General features: G+C 43.0%; 1 protein-coding gene across 1 annotated transcript in view; it reads left to right on the forward strand.

The window, feature by feature from the left end:
• LOC111144941 (phospholipase C epsilon 1) overlaps positions 1 to 23099 on the forward strand; it is a 276379-nt gene that overhangs the window by 247401 nt on the left and 5879 nt on the right. The window contains exons 22-28 of the mRNA XM_022499553.1: positions 69 to 200; positions 2710 to 3000; positions 7635 to 7798; positions 9078 to 9339; positions 11797 to 11915; positions 14702 to 14830; positions 17841 to 18050. Of these exons, the coding sequence (XP_022355261.1) occupies positions 69 to 200; positions 2710 to 3000; positions 7635 to 7798; positions 9078 to 9339; positions 11797 to 11915; positions 14702 to 14830; positions 17841 to 18050 (1307 nt within the window). The remainder of the gene's footprint in view (positions 1 to 68; positions 201 to 2709; positions 3001 to 7634; positions 7799 to 9077; positions 9340 to 11796; positions 11916 to 14701; positions 14831 to 17840; positions 18051 to 23099) is intronic.

A 23099-nucleotide genomic window follows, 5' to 3' on the forward strand; every position in this document is an offset into this window, starting at 1 on the left:
GGGATGGAAAATGTTGAGTTCCCTTGCTTATAGTTTTTGGCTTATTTATTTTCATTTTATGGGAACAGGCCTGTCAACTCTAAATGCATCTGGCTCTAGCAGAGGAAAAGAAAGGAAAAGCAGGAAGTCCATTTTTGGCAACAATCCGGGCAGAATGAGCCCTGGGGAGACAGCATCGTTTAACAAAGCATCTGGAAAAAGTAAAGTCACCTTCTTCCAATATTTTGGCCCAATTCTGCATGCTGGATGATTCCAATGCTTGACCGTCTAAGCACTTCCCTTGAACTTTAATTTCTTTTTTTATGTTCATGAATGTTGTGTTATCTAATTGTGATACCAATATATTTTAAATTACAAATTTACACTCTTAACTTCCTAAAAAATAACATTTCACTGAAGACGTTCTAACAGTGTTTGCCTCAAAAGTAAAAATTGGAGCCACCTTGGAACATTCTAGTTGTTCTTGGAACTCTTCATCCTTATAACTCTTCATCCTTATAACTTCAGAAGATATATCCATTTTATTTCTAATTACTTTTTATTATAAAAGTAATAAATTCCCATAGTTAAAAATCCAAACTTTTCAGAATATTATTAAAATTCCTTTCCACTCTCCATGTCCCAGTTCTATTCCCCAGAGGTAACCACTGTTAAGTTTATTGTGTTTTGTTCAAGAAAAATAAGATTCTTTTTAAGATAATCCAAATGGGATATAACTGAACATACTTGGATAACATTTTTTTTCTTGAGGTCAAATTTGTATATAACATTATATTAGTTTCATGTGTACAACATAGTAATTTGATCTTTGTATGCACTGCAAAGTGATTCCCATAATAAATCTAGTCAGTTACCATCCATCACCATACATTTGACCCCCTTCCCCCCCCCCCCCCTCTCTCCCCCTTCAATAACCACCGATCTGCTCTCTGTATCCAAGAAATTTGCTTGGTTTTCTGTGTTTGTTTTGTTTTTTATATTTCACATATGAGTGAAATCATGTGGTATTTGTCTTTCTCTGACTTATTTCACTTAACATGATATCCTCAAAATCCATCCATGTTGTTACAAATGGTGGGACCTCCTTCATTTTTATGGCTGGGTAGTATTCTGCTGTGTATATGTATACCATGTCTTCCTTATCTGTTCATCCTTCAACGGACACTTAGGCTGTTTCCATATTTTGGCTGTTGTGAATAATGCTACAGTGAACATTGGAGTACAGGTATCTTTTGGAATTGATGTTTTTTTTTCAGATAACTATATCAGAATTGGTTTAGCTGGATCATATAGTAGTTCTATCTTTAATTTTTTGAGGAAATTCCCTGCTGTTTTCCATAGTGGCTGCACCAGTTTGCATTCCCACCAACAGTGTGTGAAGTTTCCCTTTTCTCTACATCCTCTCCCACACTTGTTATTTCTTGTCTTTTTGATAATAGCCATTCTACCAGGTGATATTTCATTGTGGTTTGGGTTTCCCTTTCCTTGGGTTTCCCTTTCCCATTATTGATGTTCTTGTTCCCAGGTGCCTGTTGGCCCTCTGTGTGTCTTCTTTGCAAAAATGTCTGCTTAAATCCTCTGCCCATTTTTTAAACAAATGGATTTTTTTTTTTTTTTTGCTCCTGAGTTATTTGAGTTCTTTATACACTTCAGCTATTAACCCCTTATCAGATATATGATTTGCAAATATTTTCTCCCATTCAGTAGATTCACTGTGCAGAAGCATTTCAATCTGATCTAGTCCCACTTGTTTATTTTTCCTTTTGTTGCCTTTAATTTTGGAGTCAGATCCAAAAATTCAACGCCAAGATTGATGTAAGGAAGCTTATTGCCTTTGTCTTCTTCTAAGAGTTGTGTGGTTTCAGGTCTTACATTCAAGTCTTTAAACAACTTCAATTTAATTTTTTGTGTATGGTGTAAGATAATGGTCTAGTTTCATCCTTTTTGCATGTAGATATCCAGTTTTCCCAACACCATTTATTGATGAGACAATCCTTTCCCTGTTGTGTATTCTTGGCTCTGTTGTCACAAATTAATTGACCATATTTATGTGGGTTTATTTTTAGGCTCTCTATTCTGTTTCATCAATCTGTGTGTCTGCTTTTATGCCAATACCATATTACTGTGATTACTATAACTTTGTAGTATAGTTTAAAATCAGGGAGACTTGTATAACTTTTATACTTGCTGTAACTTTCCTCATAGCTTTCTATGCATATCTACCTTATTCTCCTTAATGCTCCCATGGTATTCTGTTGTGTAGACAGACTGTCCTTTATTTAACTGCTTCCTTGCATTTCGGTTGCTTTCTGGGGTGTGGGGGTGGGGTGGTAATGGCATCAGTTTGGGAGTTTTCGGTTTTGGGGTTTTGTTTTGTTTTGCCATTTTAAAGAAAAAAAACAGTGCTAGAGTGAACACCCTTGGGGATGTGTGGTTGTGTATTTGTGCAAATTTATCCACAGAATAGATGAGATACCGAGGCAGAGGACTTCCGGGCTTTGGATTTAAATTAGCGTTGTTACACTCATCTTAAAACACACTCACTACCATTTTGTTTCAAGGCAGTGGACTAGCTCACAAGAAACAGGCAAGATGTATTCCGATGTGTTACGTGTTAGGATTGCCTATTGGGATGTTGTTCAGGTTTATCTTTCTAAAAATTTGTAAAGTTTTCTGCACTAATCTGAGGCTAATCTTTTGGGGGTTTAGGTTCCTGTGAAGGAATGCGGCAGGCCTGGGAGGAATCTTCTTCCCCCCTGAACCCAACCACATCCCTCAGCGCTATCATTAGAACTCCCAAATGTTACCATATATCATCGCTGAATGAAAATGCCGCCAAACGTCTGTGTCGCAGGTATTCTCAGAAACTGATCCAGCACACCGCCTGTCAGCTGCTGAGGACTTACCCGGCTGCCACCCGCATCGACTCCTCCAACCCCAATCCCCTCATGTTCTGGCTCCATGGGATACAGCTCGTGGCGCTCAACTACCAGACAGATGGTAATGGGCCTGCTTCCCCCAGAAGGGTGCCTCCCCACCTCTCTCCGCTGCGTCTTATGTTTCAGCAAATGTAGTGCAACTAGCAAGATTATTTGAAGGGGGCCAGATTCCACACGGGGCGCACCATATGTGAGGGGTAGGCTGCAGAGGACTGAAAACAGAAGTGAATTTGATAAGGAATTGTGCCCTGGATGTTTTGATTAAGGCAATAGATAAGAACCATGAAGCGGCCCCTAATTATCTCCTGTTCCTGCCCCCTTTTTAAAAGCATTTTTTTAAACATTTGACTGCTCTTGATAGGGCTGTGTCCAGTTTGTTTTTAAAGATCTTTGAGGTAGAGATTTTCTCATACCCTTTAGTAAGTTCTCTTGCTAAGCTTTTGTTCTTGCTGTCAAAAAGTAGTGTGGCTTCAAACACTTGGCACGTTAAAATCATTAGAGCTTCTTGTCTTCCCTTTGAGATTGAGATAGAGAATAATGGTCGGTGTTCTAGGAGTGGCTAACACAAAGAAAACCGGAGTGAACCACATGAACAGAGAGAGTAATGTCTGTGTTTCCCCACTGGGGATGAGAGTCTCCTAACGGGGGAACCGATGAGACCTAAAACTCCAGGTAAGAGCTACCATTTACGCAGGCTCACCATGAACCAGGCACTGTGCTGAATTCTTGGACCCCCTCCCATTATCTCATTTAATCTTCACAGCAACCCTACAAGGTAGGTACCTTTAGGATCCCCATTTCTCTGATGAGCAAACCAAGGCACAGAGCAGTTAACTTGTTCCACGTTACAGAATGATTTAGAATAATAGATTCAAGGATTATGTGAGTTTAGAGGTTAAAGTGTTTTGTTTCCACTTGATTGGGGGAGGAGTGAGGAAGTTACAGAGGAGGAGGAAAGAATAAAAGAGAAATGTTTAAGTGTTTTCTAAAAGCTCATTCAAAAACCAGAGTCTTTCCTTTGAAGAGTGGAGCGGCCTCCCCATTCCTCTCACGTGAACCAAATCAGATCCTCACTAACCGTGCTGACCTATCATCACAGCCCTGTCTTCAGCCAAGTTCAAACCACAGCGTTAGTCCTGGGACCACCAAGCAGCCTGGCACTGGTGCCAACAGGGTCCGTCTGTGGTTGACCCCACAGATATATGGCAACAGATACCAGTCCTGTTTTTATGCCCTTTAATATCTGTTTCTTTCAATTGATATTAAGTAAGCCAATGCAAGTGAAGTACCATACTTAACATAGTGCCTGGCACATAGAAAGCATTCCACAAACATTAACTGTCGTAAGTGTTTTTTGATAAGTTATGAAAACAGTATGATTTGGACTCACAAGTGGAAATAATAATGAAATATTTTCAAAGTTGTAAAAATTTCTTTTCAATCTGTCCCAAGTGGCTTGTGGGTTCACATCTCTGGCCCTGTCCTTAGCCCTGTGTCCACTGGTCCCCTTGGTTATTATGATCCTGAAATATTTTAAGTAAACTGAAATAACTAGCAAAATGGTTTTCTCAAGGAAATGGAAATACATTTGGTTTGGGATGTGTCCTTTCTCCTGAAGTGCCAAGGCTGCTGCAGACAGACTGGCTACGCTGACGGCAGAGGGAGCCACGGCTGAAGGGGACACAGGAACGGCCCCTCCTTCAGCCCCCCGCAGTCTAAACCATGCACTGAACTTGCCTCAAGGCCTCCACTCACCCCAGAAGGTTTCTCTTCCGTCCCCAGTCAAGCCAGAGAGTGTGTTGGAGCTCCTGCACTCAGAGGGGGCAGATGGCTGTGTTATGTAGCCCATCAAGTTTCTCTGCAAAACCTTCCAGCTCCCAGTACAGAGTACTGCCATAGATCCTCTCTTGATTTCAATACAGCAAGCAATGATAAACATCTCCTCACACTGCACAGAGCATGAGCTACACACAGTGTCAGGGTGTTCATCTGTAAAATGTTCATCTGTAGTCTTCTTTCCTCAAATTGAGGGTGGAGCCACGTCATAACCTGCACACACTAGGTGCTCAATAAATGCATGCTGCACTGAGCCGAAACAGATTGTATCTATTACCCCTGCTGCAGTCTGAACCTGTGGTTTGTGATTTTTGGTCCAGATCTCTTCTAGGTACTTCTCTGTGGATGTGAGTCCAAATAGATAAGAGTCAACATTGGAATCATTATTTTTTAATTTTTGAAAAGAATTTCTAGGTTAGAGAGTGCTTGATTTTCCATGAAATGCCCTAACCAAAAAACAGAACCCCACTCCCGTTGTCCTTTTAGTCTCCAGATATTTTTTATGGATCTCATCCACCTTACCACTTCCTGAATTTCAGGGAACTCTGATGCCACAAAGGGGTGTCTGTAGACTTAGGCTGATCTCTTCCCAGGAACTCTAATAGCTCCTTCAACTCCTGGAAGTTGTACGTTATCTAGAACCGGGAGTAGCCCACGTCTCCTCAATAAAACCAACTCTTGAGCTGGGAAGCTCACCTGAAGATGGTGTGCAGACAGACCCTGGTTGTTGCTGGCAACAGTCCTGCAACACTCTTTCCATCTGGGGCAGAACATATTCTGCATCATGTCCTAGGACCTACAAGTATATAGACCTTCAGCCCTAGTCCAAAGACAAGCTTCCAGTAATATTTATTATGCTTTCTTGGTCACACTCTTTATGATGACTTTTCCAGCCCCAAAATATAGGGAAAATATTATGAGAATGGTGTCTAGTTACTATGGAGTTTTTAAAAGAATGGAAGACTTTAAGGTGATGCTATGCTTGATCTGCCATCACATGCATTGACTAAGAGGGATGATGGGATTAGACAGATTCCTGCGTATTCTGTCCATTGGTTAGAACCAGGGTTTTAAAAAACTATATCCCTAGGTGAAGATCTGGGACCAGCTGTAGGACCAGAGAAGGACTGGGCTTGAAGGTCCCACCTTTATCCCAACTTAGCATCTCCACGTGGATCTGTTTTACAAAGTGGATCACCAAATGGGATTTTAGTTAAGACAAAGCACTTTCAAATTTTGGAAAGCTTTAAGGATAGACACATCACTAATGCCATCAGACTTCAAACCCAAATGGCTGTTGATATCATAGTCATATTTAATGACTACTGTTTATTGAGCACCTTCTGTGTGCCACGTGTCAGGGTAGGGACCTTCCCTCATCATCTCATTTATCTTTATGACACCCCTTGAGATATAGACTACATGGCTTCAGCAGTTCGGACTCAGTAGTTAACAAAAGTATACATTATTACATGGTTCCGAAGTTAAGCTGGGTCAGGCTGTTCAAGTATGAACTCCAACTCACCACTCACGAGCCATGTGCCTTGAATTTGTTCATTTCTTGTGCCTTGGTTTCTTCATCATAAAAATTAAAGTACTAACAGAAGCTACCCCATGGGTTATGGAGGCACTGATGCACACACGGTGCTTCACACAGGGGCTGGTGCACGGGAAGGGCACAGTGAGTGGGAGCTGCTCTAATTTCATGAGGAACATTTCTCCATTTCATGTTTACCAGCTGGGTGAGCTAGTTTGCTTCCCTCCATAGTCTCAATGAATCAGTCACATGGGGACCAGATTGAGCCTGAGAGGTGGGGTCCAGAGGTGCTAATTTTGTAGCTAAGGAGGCTGAGGCCTCTGGAGCTTTCATGTGTCTAAGACATCTTCCCCCCACAATTCCTGCACATGGCCCCAGCCAACCCCCATGTACACGGAAAAATGTTACACACGAAACGAGTGAAGGCCAACTTCTCCTGGCTCCACGGTGCTGACCACACTTTTCCTTGATGTTGGTCCATGTAGCAAGTTCACTCTGCACAGGGGAGGAATCTATCAGAGGGAACATTTGTCAGGTGTGTCTCATAAACTGCTCATTTGGGCGACTTTTATACAGACTTGTGCCATTGGATGAGCCTTTGAATGTGGAAGAGGCTGCAAGTGCAGGGGTCCAGTCGTTCGTCAGAGAACATGCCAAATAAAATTTGGCCACCAGACACTGGAAGCTGTTGTGAGAGTTCCAGGCATTTATGACTGAGGGGACTGGGGACATGATGGAAGTACATTTCATAGGGAAGTACTATTACTAAAAAAAAAAAAAAAAAAAAAAAAAAAAGTACTATTATTTAAAAAAAAAAAAGAGGTAGACGTATTGCGATTTATGGGTTGAAATTGAGATTTCAAAGACAATTTTTAAAATTTTTCTGGCTATTCTCCTCACCTTTCTTGTATTCCTAAGATTTCATCTTCTTTTTGAAAAAGCCAGGATTATTCATACAATTGTCTACCATGTTTGGTGCGTGGGGATAAGAAAATACCATTATCCCTTTCCAAAATTCAGTACAAAGTGAGGTATTTCACGGATTTTTCTGGGTGGATGTTGTGAATTTTTATTTGCATGAGTTTTTAAGTGGCAGAATGTGGGATGGAGCGTGAGCTCCGCAGAGGCTGATCCCGCGTCTCGTCACTGGCTGTGCCTCAGGTGCGGTCGGCACACAGTCTATGCCGTGAATGTGTAGTTATCTCTTCTTCATGCTTCAGCTTAAGGGAAAGTGGATCCAAAGTTCTTTTGAGCTTGAAAGTAAATATGTGAGATGACACGTGAGCCACCAAGTAACACGCAATTTTTACTTTATTTTGCAGATCTCCCCTTACATTTAAATGCTGCCATGTTTGAGGCCAACGGTGGCTGTGGCTATGTTCTGAAACCCCCAGTTCTGTGGGACAAGAACTGTCCCATGTATCAAAAGTTTTCACCCTTGGAAAGAGACCTGGACAGCATGGAGCCTGCCGTCTATTCCTTAACTGTAAGCATGGCCTCTGTTGTCAGAATATAGTAAGATCTGTAAGACTTCCTGAATATGAACTGGTCTTGAATTCAAGGCATTACAAAGGTCTTGTGTCACAGTCTTGTTCATGCAGATTTTGTTCCGAAAAGAATGTCTTTACCTCTCAGAAAGCAGTGGCTATGGTTTCGATACGCTTTCACCAGGCCCTGTATCTGCGAGAGCCCAGTTGGTGAACTTATGAGGTCCCGGCTTCACCTGCATATTGATGATTGGTAATTCTGTCCTCCCACCCCTGAGCATCATAACTATGAGCGGATCCCATAAACGTTGAGCTCCTGGTTAGAGCAGATCATCTTAAACTCTGACAAGTCCTTACAAGATCAGACAGGCCTCAATATACAAATCAATTAAACATCTTTTCTCCTTGCAGATTAACTATCATTGCTGGGCCTCTCCTTACGCCTTTTATTACCTAGTTAACTAGTCATCAGAACTCCACAGGCTGACCCTAACAGCTGAGCCCCAGTAGCTCCATACCCAGACTTATTCCCTGTTCTTTCACTCCTACTTAGTTGATAGAGAAACAAAACTGCCAGATGGTGATAGAAAAATTAGGGAGGGACGAAGCTACCTCTTCTCTCCATCTTCACATCTTGTCTGGCTGGCTGCAAAGGAAGACTGCCAGGTAGCCTGTGCTCATGACACCTCAGAGCCCCAGGGGATCCCCCTCACATGTGTTCCTCCCTCCCAAACTGCTTTTCGCTGGCCCCAAGACCAGGCAGGGCAGCCGCCCCTTTCTATTTGACCATTTCAGTTGGAATCAAGTATAATTCCATCTACTTACAGAAGGCTGTGGGTTAATTTTTAACAACACTCCCTGGGACTTGCATCAAAATTCAACTCTTCATGAAAAAGATTTGGGGTATATCAAATATATCCACCTAAAACCTTTTGTACAGAATGTTAGTACGATTCTCAGTTACATTGCCCGCGGTCCCTTTTCTCTTGCTTTCTTGAGAAATGCAATCATCTTGATTGCTTAGTTTTTGAAAGTAATTGGTCATTTTCATAGTTGAAGGTTACGGTCGGGTGAATGCTGTGGACGAAATAGGCTTTCACTTGATGTGATGTGATGACCCAATTACAATCACTTTTTTTTTTTTTTAGCAACTTTATTAACCATTTACCACATTCATCCTAGAATGTTCCCTGTTGTCTCGGAGGGAAGCGATGAGGCGCAGAGGTTGCTTTGTTCCTTTGACATCTTCGGTGACTTGGATCCTTTTCTCCCCCTCAGATCGTCTCTGGTCAAAACGTGTGTCCAAACAGCAGCACGGGGAGCCCGTGCATCGAAGTCGACGTCCTGGGTATGCCCCTGGACAGCTGCCACTTCCGCACAAAGCCCATCCACCGGAACACTCTGAACCCCATGTGGAACGAACAGTTTCTCTTCCGGGTTCACTTTGAAGACCTCATATTTCTTCGTTTTGCGGTTGTGGAGAACAACAGCTCGGCTGTAACCGCTCAGAGAATCATCCCACTCAAGGCTTTAAAACGAGGTAGAATATAATCATTAAAATGCTAATCATTAGTGTAGCTACCTGATAGATGCCCCGGACTTCATGGTGCTCTTCTACCACTTTCTGTGTGTGTGTGTGTGTGTGTGTGTGTGTAAAAGTTCCATAGTACGCAGTTAAAATAAGAGGCACAAAGTAATAATACAGATTTGAACACTGTTGAAGCACATCTCAGAAGAGGTTTTTCTTTTACATCATCCTAAAATCGCACATATTGACTACATCCCGTAAGAGCGCAGCCTCTGCTTCTGCTCGTGTGGAGAGGAGTGTTTGTGCTCCCGTTCCCACACACCCCTTCCCAGTAGCGCCCACCACAGCCTGGCATGTTTAGAGCAGGGACTGACGTTAGGAGAGGAGCCTGAGGGGCACCAGGTGGCTCAGTTGGTAAGAGCAGGGGACTCTTGTTCTTGGGGTCCTGAGGTGAAGCCCTATGGTGGGTCTAGAACTTACATTAAAAAATTTTTTTTAATTAAAAAAACAAAAAGCAGAGAGAGAGGAGAGGAAAGGAGCCTGAGAGGAGGTGGGCTGGGGTATGCTTGTGGCATCAGCAGGCCGTGGTGGGAGTCAGCCCCAGCCTCATCCAGGGGCAGAACCTGGGGTGGGTGTTGGGGCAGAGCAGGGGTGGTTGGAGAATACTGAGCACAGGCTGGGGCTGTTGGCCTGAGGTGGTTCTGCCTTGCCAGGGACTCTTGGTAATAAAATGCGGATTTTGACTCTAGGTCTGGGGTGGGGCATGAGATTCTGCATGACTAACAAGCTCCCAGGGATGCTGACCCTGCTGGTCTGCTCTGAGTACCAAGGTTCTAGTACATACTTCTTCCCACAACCACACTCCAACTGCCACAAGCACGTGACAGGCTCCTACAGTTTGTGCTTTCCCTGCTTTTCTTCCCCACTATGTAAGCAGCCCTTGGTCACCGCCTTAGTCAGCTCCGGCCACTATAACAGAGCACCACAGACGGGGGGCTTAGACAGCAGACGTGTCTTTCCTCACAGTTCTGCAGACCAGCGTGTTGGCAGGATTGGTTTCTCCCAAGGCCTCTCTCCCTTGCTTGCAAACGGCCACCTTCTCACTCTGTCCTCACATGGTCATCCCTCAGTCTGTAGTGCGTGGCTCTGGTGTCTCTCTGTGTCTTTGTGCCAATCTCTTCGTATAAGGACACCAATTATACTGGTTTAGGGCTCACCCTGATGACCCATTTTAACTTCCTTAAAGGCCCTAACGCTCTTTAAAATCCCTACCCCCAGATACAGTAACATTCTGAGGTCCCAGGAGTTAGAGCTTTAACATAAGAATTTGGAGAAGACAATTCAGTTCATAACAGTCATTATAGAAATGTGAGAAAGTACAGAGAAGCAAAAACAATTCTTTTTAATCATCCATTCCCCATCCAAAATCATCACTTTTGGTGTATTTCTTTTGCAGGCTTTATTTCTCTGCCCATGTATTTATATACTATATGTAACATGCATACATATACATATTACATAATGTATTTTTTTTAAGATTTTATTTATTTATTTGACACACAGAGATCACAAGTAGGCAGAGAGGCAGGCAGAGAGAGAGGAGGAAGCACGCTCCCTGCTGAGCAGAGAGTCCAATGCGGGGCTTGATCCCAGGTCAGTATGATCATGACCTGAGCCAAAGGCAGAGGCCTAACCCACTGAGCCACCCAGGCGCCCCATAATGTATATTTTTAACAAATAGGCTTCCTACTAATCTTAGTGCTTCACACCTTACTGTTTCACTTCCTGGTGTATGTAGGGCATGACTTTTCATGTTGATAGCCATGCATCTTCATTACCACTTTTACTGGCTGCATGTTATTCCATTTTGTACAAACATTCACACCATAACTTACCTAGCCAACCCCCTATTGTTGGAATATTATCCCTAAAACTGTTCTAAGAGGGAATATTTGTAAAACGGTGACTGTAGATGACTTGATGCAGAGGTAGTCAGGTTTTCCTAGTATATTTTGTTTGAGTTTAGGATTTTCACTTTGAATCTACATTAGAAACAGTACCTAGGTGGGGCACCTGGGTGGCTCAGTGGGTTAAAGCCTCTGCCTTCAGCTCAGGTCATGATCCCAGGGTCTCTGCTCGGCGGGGAGCCTGCTTCCTCCTCTCTCTCTGCCTGCCTCTCTGCCTACTTATGATCTCTGTCAAATAAATAAATAAAATCTTTAAAAAAAAAGAAAAAGAAAAAGAAACAGTACCTAGGCAAGTTAGTTACCACTCGGTGATCCAGATCTGTCCCCAGGGACAGCAGTCTGCTGAGGAAAAGGCAACTCTTGGCTGCGTTTCTGCTGCCACTCCCCACCCATTGCAAGGCCTGATTTCCACCGACCGTGGACTGCCCTCCCCGGGGTGTCTTCTGGGCAGAGTTCTGGGGTGCATGGCTAACAGGCTTCTTCTGATTCTGCATTATTCCAGGTTATCGGCATCTTCAGCTGCGAAACCTCCACAATGAAGTCTTGGAAATCTCTAGTTTATTCATAAACAGCAGAAGGATGGAAGAAAATTCCTCCAGCAGTGCTGTGCCGGCCTCTTTGGTAATGAAGTTCTATTTTACTCAGCACATTTGCAAGGATTGCTACACTGGGGATAGGCTTTCTTGCAGCACAGGAACCTAGTCCATTAGAGTTATTAATTAGGTAGCAATGGAAGTAATTGTAACAATAACATCCAGCCCTTCACACTTTCTAAGTACTTTCCATCTATACTGACTCAGTTAATCCTCTCAATAACTTTGTGAAATAGATATTGATACCATCTCCACTCCATAGATGAGAAAGGTCAGAGCTAAGATATCTGAGGTCACACAGTGATAAACCCAAGTTATTCTAGTGCCAAAGCCCATACTTTTTTTTTAATTTTTTATTTCTTATTAACATATAATGTATTATTAGCCCCAGGGGTACAGGTCTGTGAATCGCCAGGTTTACACACTTCACAGCACTCACCATAACACATACCTTCCCCAATGTCCATAACCCCACCACCCTCTCCCTTCCCTCCTTCCCTGGCAACCCTCAGTTTGTTTTGTGAGATTAAGAGTCTCCTACAATTTGTCTCCCTTCCGATTCCATCTTGTCTCATTTTTTTCCTTCCTTACCCCCCAAGCCCCCCACTTTGCCTCTCAACTTCCTCATATCAGGGAGATCATATGATAATTGTCCTTCTCTGACTGACTTAGTTCGCTCAGCATAATACCCTCCAGTTCCATCCATGTCGTCGCAAATGGCAAGATTTCTTTTTTTTTTTTAATTTTTTATTTTTTACAAAGCCCATATTCTTAATGAGTACATGATGGTGCCTACCAGGGAGGTGAACCCAAAATAACAACATGGGGAAAAGACTAATCAAGCCAAGCTTAGGGAGTTGCACCATCAGCCCTCTTAGAAATGGGGGAGGAACACCACAGAGAGGGGCACCATTGCAGACTCTCCGTCTTAACAAGCTCCCTAGGCCCACTGAAGTTCGAGAACCACTGGACCAGCACTCACCCCAGTAATGCAGGGTTGTTTACTTAAACAAGTAGCACTGCTTTAATTAACTGGATGATTCCATGATCTTGCCCTTTAGAGGTGAATTTTAAAGGGTGCCCACTGATTACCTCTTTACATGTTTGATAACCTGTTCACTGTTGCAGCAATCTTAACCTTCAACATAGCGCTAATGACCTGTGGAAAGGCACTGTGTATGATCACAAATGGCACTGGCTTGACCACTGCCATGGGCTCCTAGCAATCCCCCAGCTTTCTTCTCTGCTTCTCCTCCCCTCACCTTGTCACTATCTTCTTTCTCTGTCCTGATCTCATTTCCTTCAGTGTGTGGCCAAGGTCAAGAACAGCACCTTGGCCAAGATGGAGGGATGCTATTGCCGGTACGTGTGCAGAGGACTGGGAAACAGGGGCAGGGCTGCCTGGTACCAAAGGGCAAGAATCACACGCTTTTACTGAGGAGAGGCAGGACATAGTGCCGGATTCAGGGTCAGTCATCCTTGAAACCTGTTAGCACTGAAGATGCCACGTGTCGTGAATGAACCACTATTCCTCACAGCACTTCTGACACCAAATACATGGTGTCTTCCCAATGCTACTTCAGCTCTGACACCAGCTGGGTGTCCTGCCTTTTGATTTAATTCTGACACCATCTACCTGGACTTAGCATCAGATCCTGAAGTTAAGGACTGTCCCCACTTCAGGTGCCAGTGGCAAGTGCCAGGCTGTCGTCACTGGTACTGCTGACTGACCAGTTATAAATTCAGGAGTTTTCCACAACTCCCTCCCCAGGTTCAAGAACTTTCTAGGATCACTCACAGAACTCAGAAATGTGCTTTGCTATTACCAGTTTATTATGAAGAATACAACTCAGGAGCAGCCAAATGGAAGAGATACATGGATCAAGGTCTAGAAAGAAGGGTGTACAGAGCTTTTCAGCATCCTGAAGTGTTCACCAACCCAGAAGCTCTCAGAAGTCCACCTTTTAGGGGATTTTATGGAGGCTTTGTCCCTTTTCCAGGGACAGAAATAATAATAAAATAATATTTCCAGGGCCAGGCATAATGTCATAATTCAGCTCTCAGTGAATTTTGTATTTTGAATGAATGAATGAATATATCTTAATATAGAAAACGCTCAAAAAGTTTTATAAGGGGGCGCCTGGGTGGCTCAGTCATTAAGTATCTGCCTTTGGCTCAGGTCATGATCCCAGGGTCCTGGGATTGAGCCCTGCATCGGGCTCCCCGCTCAGCAGGAAGCCTGCTTCTCCCTCACCCATTCCCTCTGCTTGTATTCTCTCTCTCTCTCTCGTCAAATAAATAAATAAAATATATTTTTTTAAAGTTTTATGAGTTACACACCTCCCCAACTCTTCCTGAGACAGAAATGCTTTTCACATTATAATTATTTGTGTGCCTGGGCAGTGAGCTCTCTAAGGCTATAATAGTCTATTTATCATCTTACCAACCAAAATTCTACCCAGGACCCTAAAGTGAGATGGAACTCAGTAGACACTATTGGAGGTCAGTTCATCAGAAGTAACATGCATTTCAGATGATATCAGGTCTCCTAATTAGGATGTAAAGAGTCACTACTATTAAAAATAAATTATTATTTTGGTAATATACTGCTAATATCCTCACTAGACTATTAAGGAAGATGCACCATGGCCTCTTCAACCACAAACAGAAGCATCAGGTTATAGAAGAATGGTCTTCTTTTGCATTTATGTGTCCCCGTACAGACTTTTAAGAACTAGCACTTCTGTATTGAATATAGCCTGGAAATAACATGAGAATGAGAGTGAATAAGAAACCATGTGATCTTCCTTGCAGATGTTTAATACAGAAGAAAGAAAATGTTTGCAGACTCACAAAGTCACAGTGCATGGGGTCCCGGGTCCAGAGCCCTTTACTGTTTTCTCCATAAATGGTGGCACCAAGGCAAAGCAACTTCTCCAACAAGTAAGTCCACCAAGCCCATGGTTGGGAGAATCCAACATCTATATATATATAAGTGTGTGTGTTTGTGTGTATGTGTAAATGCATGTGTAAACACAAAAGCATACATAAAACACGAAGTTCATGGTGATGCTCTTCCTTTTGATTATTTGTGTAATTCAACACCGAGATCCACCCTAAGAATGATCTGGGAGAACTTGGTACCACGAGACAAGCTAACCTATAGAAAAGAATTTTTAACAGTTCTTCAAACACATAAAAACATGGGGCTCAGGAAGGATAAAGACCAGAATGAGTGGCTCTCCAAGAATGTGTACTCCTTCCCTCTAACCCTAGGGCAGGGCCTCATCTCCCTTTTTAATGTAGAGCTTACTAATCAATCAGAATTTGCACACAAGCTGAATGAAGTCTGTTTGCCATCCTAGGAGTTGGATCAAGGTTTTAGAGCATAAGGGTGGAGCACATGGCCAAGGAGACATCTTCGGCCCTTCCAACCTTAGGCCTTTACGTGCATGTTGAGCAGCCCCCTTGTCGGCCTTCCGACAAGTGCTCAACCTTCCAGGTACCACCCCTCTGGTGCAAAAGGGCCAGCAGGGCCTGACATGAGAGGACGAGGACCTGTTGCCCCAAACCCTGCAGCAGCCCTGGCCTGAGTCCCCTCATGTGGTCCCGCATCTCCTTGGGAACCCCAAAGATCTCTGTGCTTTCTGTAGGCAGAGCCACTGCCCCATGGGAGGGCATGTCTGAGTGAGAAAACCGGGAACAAAGCAGCATCCAGAGGGAGGCAGTTCCTCAAAAGGACAGGCAGACCCATGTGTAATGTCTTTTGTCTTCACACCGGGAGCTCCCCCGCTCCTTAGCACAGTGACCTAATATCTTGGCAGACTATTTTATCCCTAACCCAATTCATCCCTTTTCCTCCTTGGGAGTAGACCAAGGGAGCAGTAACCAAGAGGAGTGACCTTGGGCTCTCTTTGAAGTTAGGGTGTGTGACAACAGGTAGCTGGGATCCTAGAATGTATGAGGCGGGGGTGGAGACTAGAAACCAGTGAAACACCATATGGAATAAGAGTAATAAATAGTTCTGGATTTTGAGAGGAAGTCTCTATGGACAGGCAACAATTTGCCCAACATTTTAAAACTGACTTAAAGTCAGAGAAAACGGCTTGAGTGCCAGTTTTCATAGACTATCAAACAGAAGCAACTACCAAGACTTGGGGGGGTGACATTTGTTTGGGGGTTTGTTTTTATCTTTTAAAGCAATCGGGCCATGAACTTCAGCATCTACTATCACAAAGTATTTTTTGGAATTTGGAGATATTAAGATATCTCCAAAGATATATGGAGATATTAAGTAGGGTAGTATTTTCATAGACCACCCACAAAAAGCAGCCCGTTACTGGATATAAAGCAGGACTGAGGAGGGAGTGACAGGGCCCTCTCGTGGGGATGATGGTGCTGACTGACCCACTCCTAGAGGCTTCACATCCTGAATACCCCATAGCAGTAGCTGTCTTGCCCCCATAGGATCCGTAGCCCAGGATCAATTACAGACCAAGGACTGGGGTGAAGGGAGCATCATCTCCCTAAGAGTCTTCTACCTCCACCGTCCTCAGCTCTCTCTGCTTTTCCTCCAAGTGAGATGAAGCAGTGCCAAGTGTTGACTCTGGTAGTTGCATCATTGGCGCGGCAAGGAGAAGGGTGTTTGCCTAATACAAGCCAGATGGTGGCAACTTTCTCTGTCCCCACTCGAAGTTGAGCCTTTTGTCAGTAACCTGTACGAGTGGGAAGCAATGCGTCAGCCGGAGGAGCCGTTGTGATGGCTAGTGTTCACTGGGTTCTCATATATGCCTGCGTCCGGCTTCATAACTGGTGCCTGTATCATAAAACGAAATGACAAGGTTGTTACTTTTACCGTTCCCATTTTATGTATGGGGAAACTGAGCCTCCAAGGGGTTAAATATCTTGCCCAGTACCTCACAGTCAGTATTAAAGGCAGACCTCAGACCCAGGTCTGTCTGGCTCCAGAGCCTTGTCTCAGCTGCTCTGTTTGACCATCCAGGGTCCGTCACCCACAAAGAAAACAAGCTTGTAGGCATGGTGTCAAGAGTTCATTGAAAGGAGATTTCCCAGGAACTTAGGTCAGATGACATTAGAAGACAAGCATTTCCAACCTGAGAAAAAGGGATGATGTTGGTAAAAGCTGTGTTAGGGTCTTTGCCACTGGTCCTGAGTGACAGGATCCCAGAGAGCTAAACGCATAGACTGGGAAGCCTCAAGCTTGTAATTCAGTAGGAGCTCTCATTCCAACTGTGGGAAAAATAGTTACACTGTCTGGGGATTATGAATAAATTGTGTCGTTGCCCAGAATGAACATAAACAATCCTTCTTGGACATCAGAGAGTTCTTAGGTCTTCCAGGAAGAATTATGCAACGCTGCAGAGTAGGTCTTACTTATAAATGGCACATCAAACCTATGTAAACACTGTGAAAACAGGCTTATTTCATGTGGTTGTGTGTGTGTGTGTGTGTGTGTGTGTATATATTTATTCAAATATAGTTAATATACAGTGTTATGTTGATTTCAGGTGTATAATAATGCAATGATTCAATCATTCTATACATTGCTCAGTACCCACCATGATAAGTGTCTCATTAATCCCCCTTTACCTATTTCACTCATCCCCCCACCTACTTCCCCTCTGGTAACCATCAGTTTGTTGTCTGCAAAAGAACAGCTCATTTTAGTTTGGGGGCAGGTTAAAGATTTTATTTATTCATGAAAGACAGAGAGTGAAACAGAGATGAAAGATAGAGGGGGAGACATAAGAGACAGAGGGGGAGGGGGGGCAGAGGGAGAAGCAGGCCCCCTCAAAGCGGGGAGCCCGATGCAGAACTTGATCCCTGGGATCATGACCTGAGACCAAGGCAGACGTTTAACCAACTGAGCCACCCAGGCGCCGGAAAAATAGCCTTATTTTGAATGAAAGTTTTGCCTTTGCTTTTTCTTTAGATTCTGACGACTGAACAAGACACCAAACCTATTGTCACAGACTATTTTTTGATGGAAGAAAAATATTTTATATCTAAAGAAAAGAATGAATGCAGGAAACAACCATTCCAGAGAGTCATTGGTCCAGAAGAAGAGATCATGCAGATTTTAAGCAGCTGGTTTCCAGAGGAAGGCTATGTTGGCAGGATTGTCTTAAAAACCCAGCAGGAAGTAAGTGTGTCTGACACCATGACGACTCAGTATGTGATCAGCCGCCTCAGACCTGGCCACCTCCCTGCATTCAGAATTTCCTATAACCTCAACTTGACTTCTGTTGTTCTTCTTAAGTAAATGTAGAGAAATGATTTTACTCTTTTGCGCGTGTTCACAATGTTATCTCTAAGGTACGGAAATTCAGTCTAAAAGCTGTCCTTTGTAAAAGAAAGGGAGCAAGAACTCAAAGGATTCCTTATGTACGGCATCAGCTGTGGGTCCAGGATTTGATTTCTGTATGAATAGACGTTGTTGTAAGCATCATGGCACTGTGTCATGCTAGTCCCGTTGGTATTTTTACCTTTGGGGTTTCCTTGCCTGCCTCTTCATGCCTATTAAAGTTTTAGCTACTAGAAGATTCTGTGCTTCTAGGCAAAACAACAGTAGTTCTTTGAAAATATTCTGTAACTTCACACAAAGCAAGAATAATCTCTCAGCCTCAGGCAGAATTAGTAAAAATTAACATTACATTCACTAACATTCCCATGGTCGTTCCCACAAAGGAAACAATTCAGCGATTGCATGTCGACTCTACATTGGTTAACTCCTGTCCCAGTTTGTGAATGGAGCATTGATTTTTTTTTTATAAGAGCCCACTAACTTCCCGCCATTTTCTAAAATGACCTATAAAGTCATTGCTTCACCACAGATAGTCATGCCTCATGATATGTCAATAATGAAGGAGTTGAGTCAGTTCAACCATTGATTAAACAAGTATTTCCTGAGCACCTAATAGGAGCCAAGCCCTGTTCTGGGCACATGGTTGGCTCCTTTGGGGCATGTAATAGAGCTTGGTTGGTAAAATGCCCATCAAAGTCCATGGTGTTGGGATACAGTGGAGATGAGAAAGAGCCAGTTTTTAGCATCATGTGCTACATTTTCACTGTGCGCTGAACTGTGAACGTGGCCAAGAGCCTCCACAGAGCTCCAGCATCTGCTCTGGGAAACCAGAGCCTCTGTCTTTCCTCCTAACCTTGCCTTAGACCATAAAAGGACACTTCATTTAGGCACAGAAATGTAATTGTCTCCCCAGCCGCCTCTCCCTATTGGACTTACACATTGCAGAGACAGTTAACAAGCAGTTCTAGTAATTACAGCTTTATGAGAAAATATCAGAGGGCTTAGCTGGACTTCGGAAGCCATGTTCAGTTTCTCTCTACATTCTTCCCATTGTCTTACCTCATTCTCCAGCTACCTATAAAAAAGTTTCTAAGTGATTATGTCAGCAAGTGAATTTTCAAACCATATAGTTGCATAATGATTTACAGTGTTTAAAGTTCTTACTCACTGCTTTTGAATGATCTCGTGACAGAATGGAAACCATTTCACACATAAGGAAATGGAGGTTCACAGAGGTTAAATCATGACAAGGTGAGACATAGAAAGAACTACATCTGTGGCTTTCTGGTCAGTGTTATTGCCCCATCCTGTGCTCCCCAGGCTGGTGCTGAGCCAGCCCTCTGGGACACTGGTGCCCAGCACTGAGGGGACAGCAGGTGGCAGCAAGCAAGAGAGAACATGGACCGGCCGTTGAGTGTCGTGGTGTCATACGGCTAGAAGGGCTGGGGAGGTTAGGAATGCCCACATGCGATTTAAAATGTGTATGAGGGGCGCCTGGGTGGCTCAGTCGATTAAGTATCTGACTCTTGATTTAAGCTCGGGTCATGATCTCAGGCTCCTGGGATCAAACCCCATGTGGGGCTCCATGCTGAGAAGGGATTCTGCTTGTCCCTCTCCCTCCCCCTCTGCTCCTCCCACTTCAATCCTTTCCCCTCTAGCAATCTCTCTCTAAAATAAATAAATAAAATCTTTAAAATGCATATGAAAACAAGCTGTAGAGACCCCAGGAATAAACATTTCATAAGGGCTGGTGGAAGAGAAGCATTTTGAAGAGTAAGGGGGATAAATTAGAAAGGAAGGCTAACAAGCATTTTTCTGAGGGGGAGAATACAGCAAGCTCTCCTATACAATGCCTTTGTGGGGAGGATTTTTTTTTTTTTTTTAAGATTGATTTTATTTATTTATTTATTTATTTATTTGAAAGAGAGAGTGAGCGAGAGAGAGAACACAAGCAGGGGGAGGAGCAGGGGGAGAGAGAGAAGCGGACTCGCCCCTGAGCAGGGAGCCCCATGTGGGGCTCGATTCCGGGACTCCAGGATCATGAACTGAGCTGAAGGCAGAAACATAACCGACTGAGGCACTAAGCATGGGGATATTTTTGAAATGTAGTGGGGATTTTTGAAATGACTGACATGTGTCTGCTAAGAGAACAAATTACATTTAAGTGTTTAGGTTGATCTGGTGCATAGTGACACACAGTAAATATTTACTGACTGAATAAATGAATTCAGCAGTTATTGAATGCAAGCAGATAAAAGCATAGTTGATAGATTTGGGCCATAAGTATTTCCATGTATTTCATTTTGTGGAACTAGTGAGATAAGTACGCAGATTGCCTATATATTAAAAGTCCCCAAACTGCCCTCCATGACCTCTGATCTCTGCCTGCCTGCCTGCCTGCTTTTTATAGTTTTCTTGTCTTCCGGGTTCTCAGGCTGTCGGGATCACATCTTCCTGTGGTCAGTATGCCCTCCTGGGCTACCTGCGGGATTTGAAATCAGACAGACCTTGCTCTGCCACAAATTAGATGACCCTGTACAGCTCATTTAACTTATGTAAAACTCTGTGCCCTAATTTGTAAATCTGTAAGAGAAACGAGTCTGCCTGATTGAAAAATATGGACATGAGACTCATACCAAACATACAGACAATATGTAAAAAAATGCTTAGTAAGCTAGAAAGAGCTACAAGTGAGGGCCATTGTTCTGGTGTAACCTGAGCCTTCTAATATGTGGGCAGAAAACTCCTTGGAAATAAATAAGTTGAGTGAGGCTCCAAGGAGCGCTCTTAAAAGTAATGCTTATTGCATAGTTATTGAGGTATTTTATGAGTCCATTAGAACCTTTTTTGGTTTTTTTATGCTTCTTGGCTTCCTGGTTTTCAAGATGCGGATTATAAATTATGTCAGATTAATTACTGTTGAGGTCTATCCCGATGGGGCTTTTTCTGTAGACCTACATCGTTGGAAACACCTCATAGAGTATTTGTGTGGTTTCCTTTATTCACAGAACTATGTGTTAGATCTGTGGGAAAGAACTACAAGACACTTATCATTATCTGCTAAAACTCTGACCTAATAGTCATATTTTTTAAATCTTAGGTATTGGTGTATCCCAACAATCTGTACAGTTGTAGGGTGATAGTTTAGGGGTGAATATGATTTGAACTCATTCACATTTAGAGGGTGTTTGAAATTGAGAACCAGGCAGATCCACACTCAGACCCTAAACAGGGCCCTGAAGTAAAGACATTGGATACCAAAGATTACAGGTGGGGAGTTCTTAAAGTATGTCTGTATTCAAATGGAGACGCAAGAAACCTGGCTGAAAGAACTCTGGAGTGACAGTGACAACTGTGGATTGATCAAGTTCTTTTTAAAAGGGCTGTTTTGAAGATTATGATTCTAACTTTGGAGGAACTATGGTGATGAGCAGTGACTGGCAGTGGAAGGAATCACATGTAAAAACTCCTTAAATAAAAATTTATTGGCTTTAAAAAAAAAAAGAAAGAAAAAAAAGATTAATTACCACCCAGCCCCACTCTCCAACTGGTTAAATATATTATGATCACCACAGCGACATATTAAATATTTAGGAATTGACCTAAAATGAACACCACAATCTTTTAAGTGGGGACAAAAAACAAGTTGAAAAGCATTATATGGAGTTTATATAATAAAAATAGACAGTAACTCTTCCCTCCCCAACACCCATAAGATAACAAACGGGGTCCAAAAACATCAGTCCTGAAAACTGTAGGAACCATGATTGCGAGATTAATGAAATGATCGGAGTGAGCCTGGGGGGCTGGTCGGCAAGAAGCTCCAGAAACCAATCCTTTCTGGTCCTGGCTGCAGTTTGGCGCCACCTGGTGGCAGTTATCCATTCAGACTTCAATATCGACGGGGACAATTCTGGGCCATACCGCTGGTTGGAAACTCCAGGAGAGTGGCAGTGATTCTTGGATTTTTCTGGTTAGTTAGCATCATTTCAGTGGCTTGATCTGAGGAGATTAGGCCAGGAGACTGTTAGAGATCCGGGGACTTTCCTGCTAAATGCTCAGTTCCTGGGATAGAGTTGACCCTCCCCCTTCAGACCACACCCCCCTTGCGGAAGAGAACTGTAAGCTACCTTTCATTTGAGAATGGCGCTAACAAAATCAGGAGCCATTGGATAATCATATTATACCTAAATTCACATAATTGCAGGGTTTCATTGTATATATTTGTTCACACAAAAATACATAGATCTATAGCAGATGTTTAGAAGCATATATAACCTAACAACAGTGGGGTTTTTTATGGAGAATAAGATGAGAGGGGAAGAAAAAGCTGATAATGGGGAAAGTTTGACTCTTTATTGATATATTTCTATACTCTTTAAAAATTTTAATAAGATTCATATATCTATAGATATATCTAAATATATATTTAATATATAGTTACATGTGTAAAATTTACTGAAAGCCGATTCACCAAAAGCCAATTAACCTGATGACCAATTCTCACATTTACTGAGAATTTTGTCGATATTCATTTCAGTGTATCCTAACCTCCAGCCCTCATTTCAGCCTTTTCTCTGCTGGTTCTGTCCATCCAGTCTGGCTGAGAGTCTGTTTGCATGTTTCATTGTTCAGATGTCTAGCATTCCTTAATTGCCCAAGGCCTGTGTAGGGAATGGATGGGCTCTCTCTTAAATGTAATTCACGATGTTCTTATTTGGCTTTTGGTCATTGGCAGTATGGTATGTTGTCCTTTTACAAATCTATCTACAGTTGACTTGGACTCTGTAGTATATAGAGATCTACTGGCTCACTGTGAGCCAGACCTTATCAGTCTGTCAACATCAGGAGAAATAACTACATTACTTTCTTCCTCTCAGAAGACAT

Source organism: Enhydra lutris, unplaced genomic scaffold (assembly GCF_002288905.1).
Source record: "Enhydra lutris kenyoni isolate GAN:26980312 unplaced genomic scaffold, ASM228890v2 scaffoldscaffold12, whole genome shotgun sequence".
Lineage (NCBI taxonomy): Eukaryota > Metazoa > Chordata > Mammalia > Carnivora > Mustelidae > Enhydra > Enhydra lutris.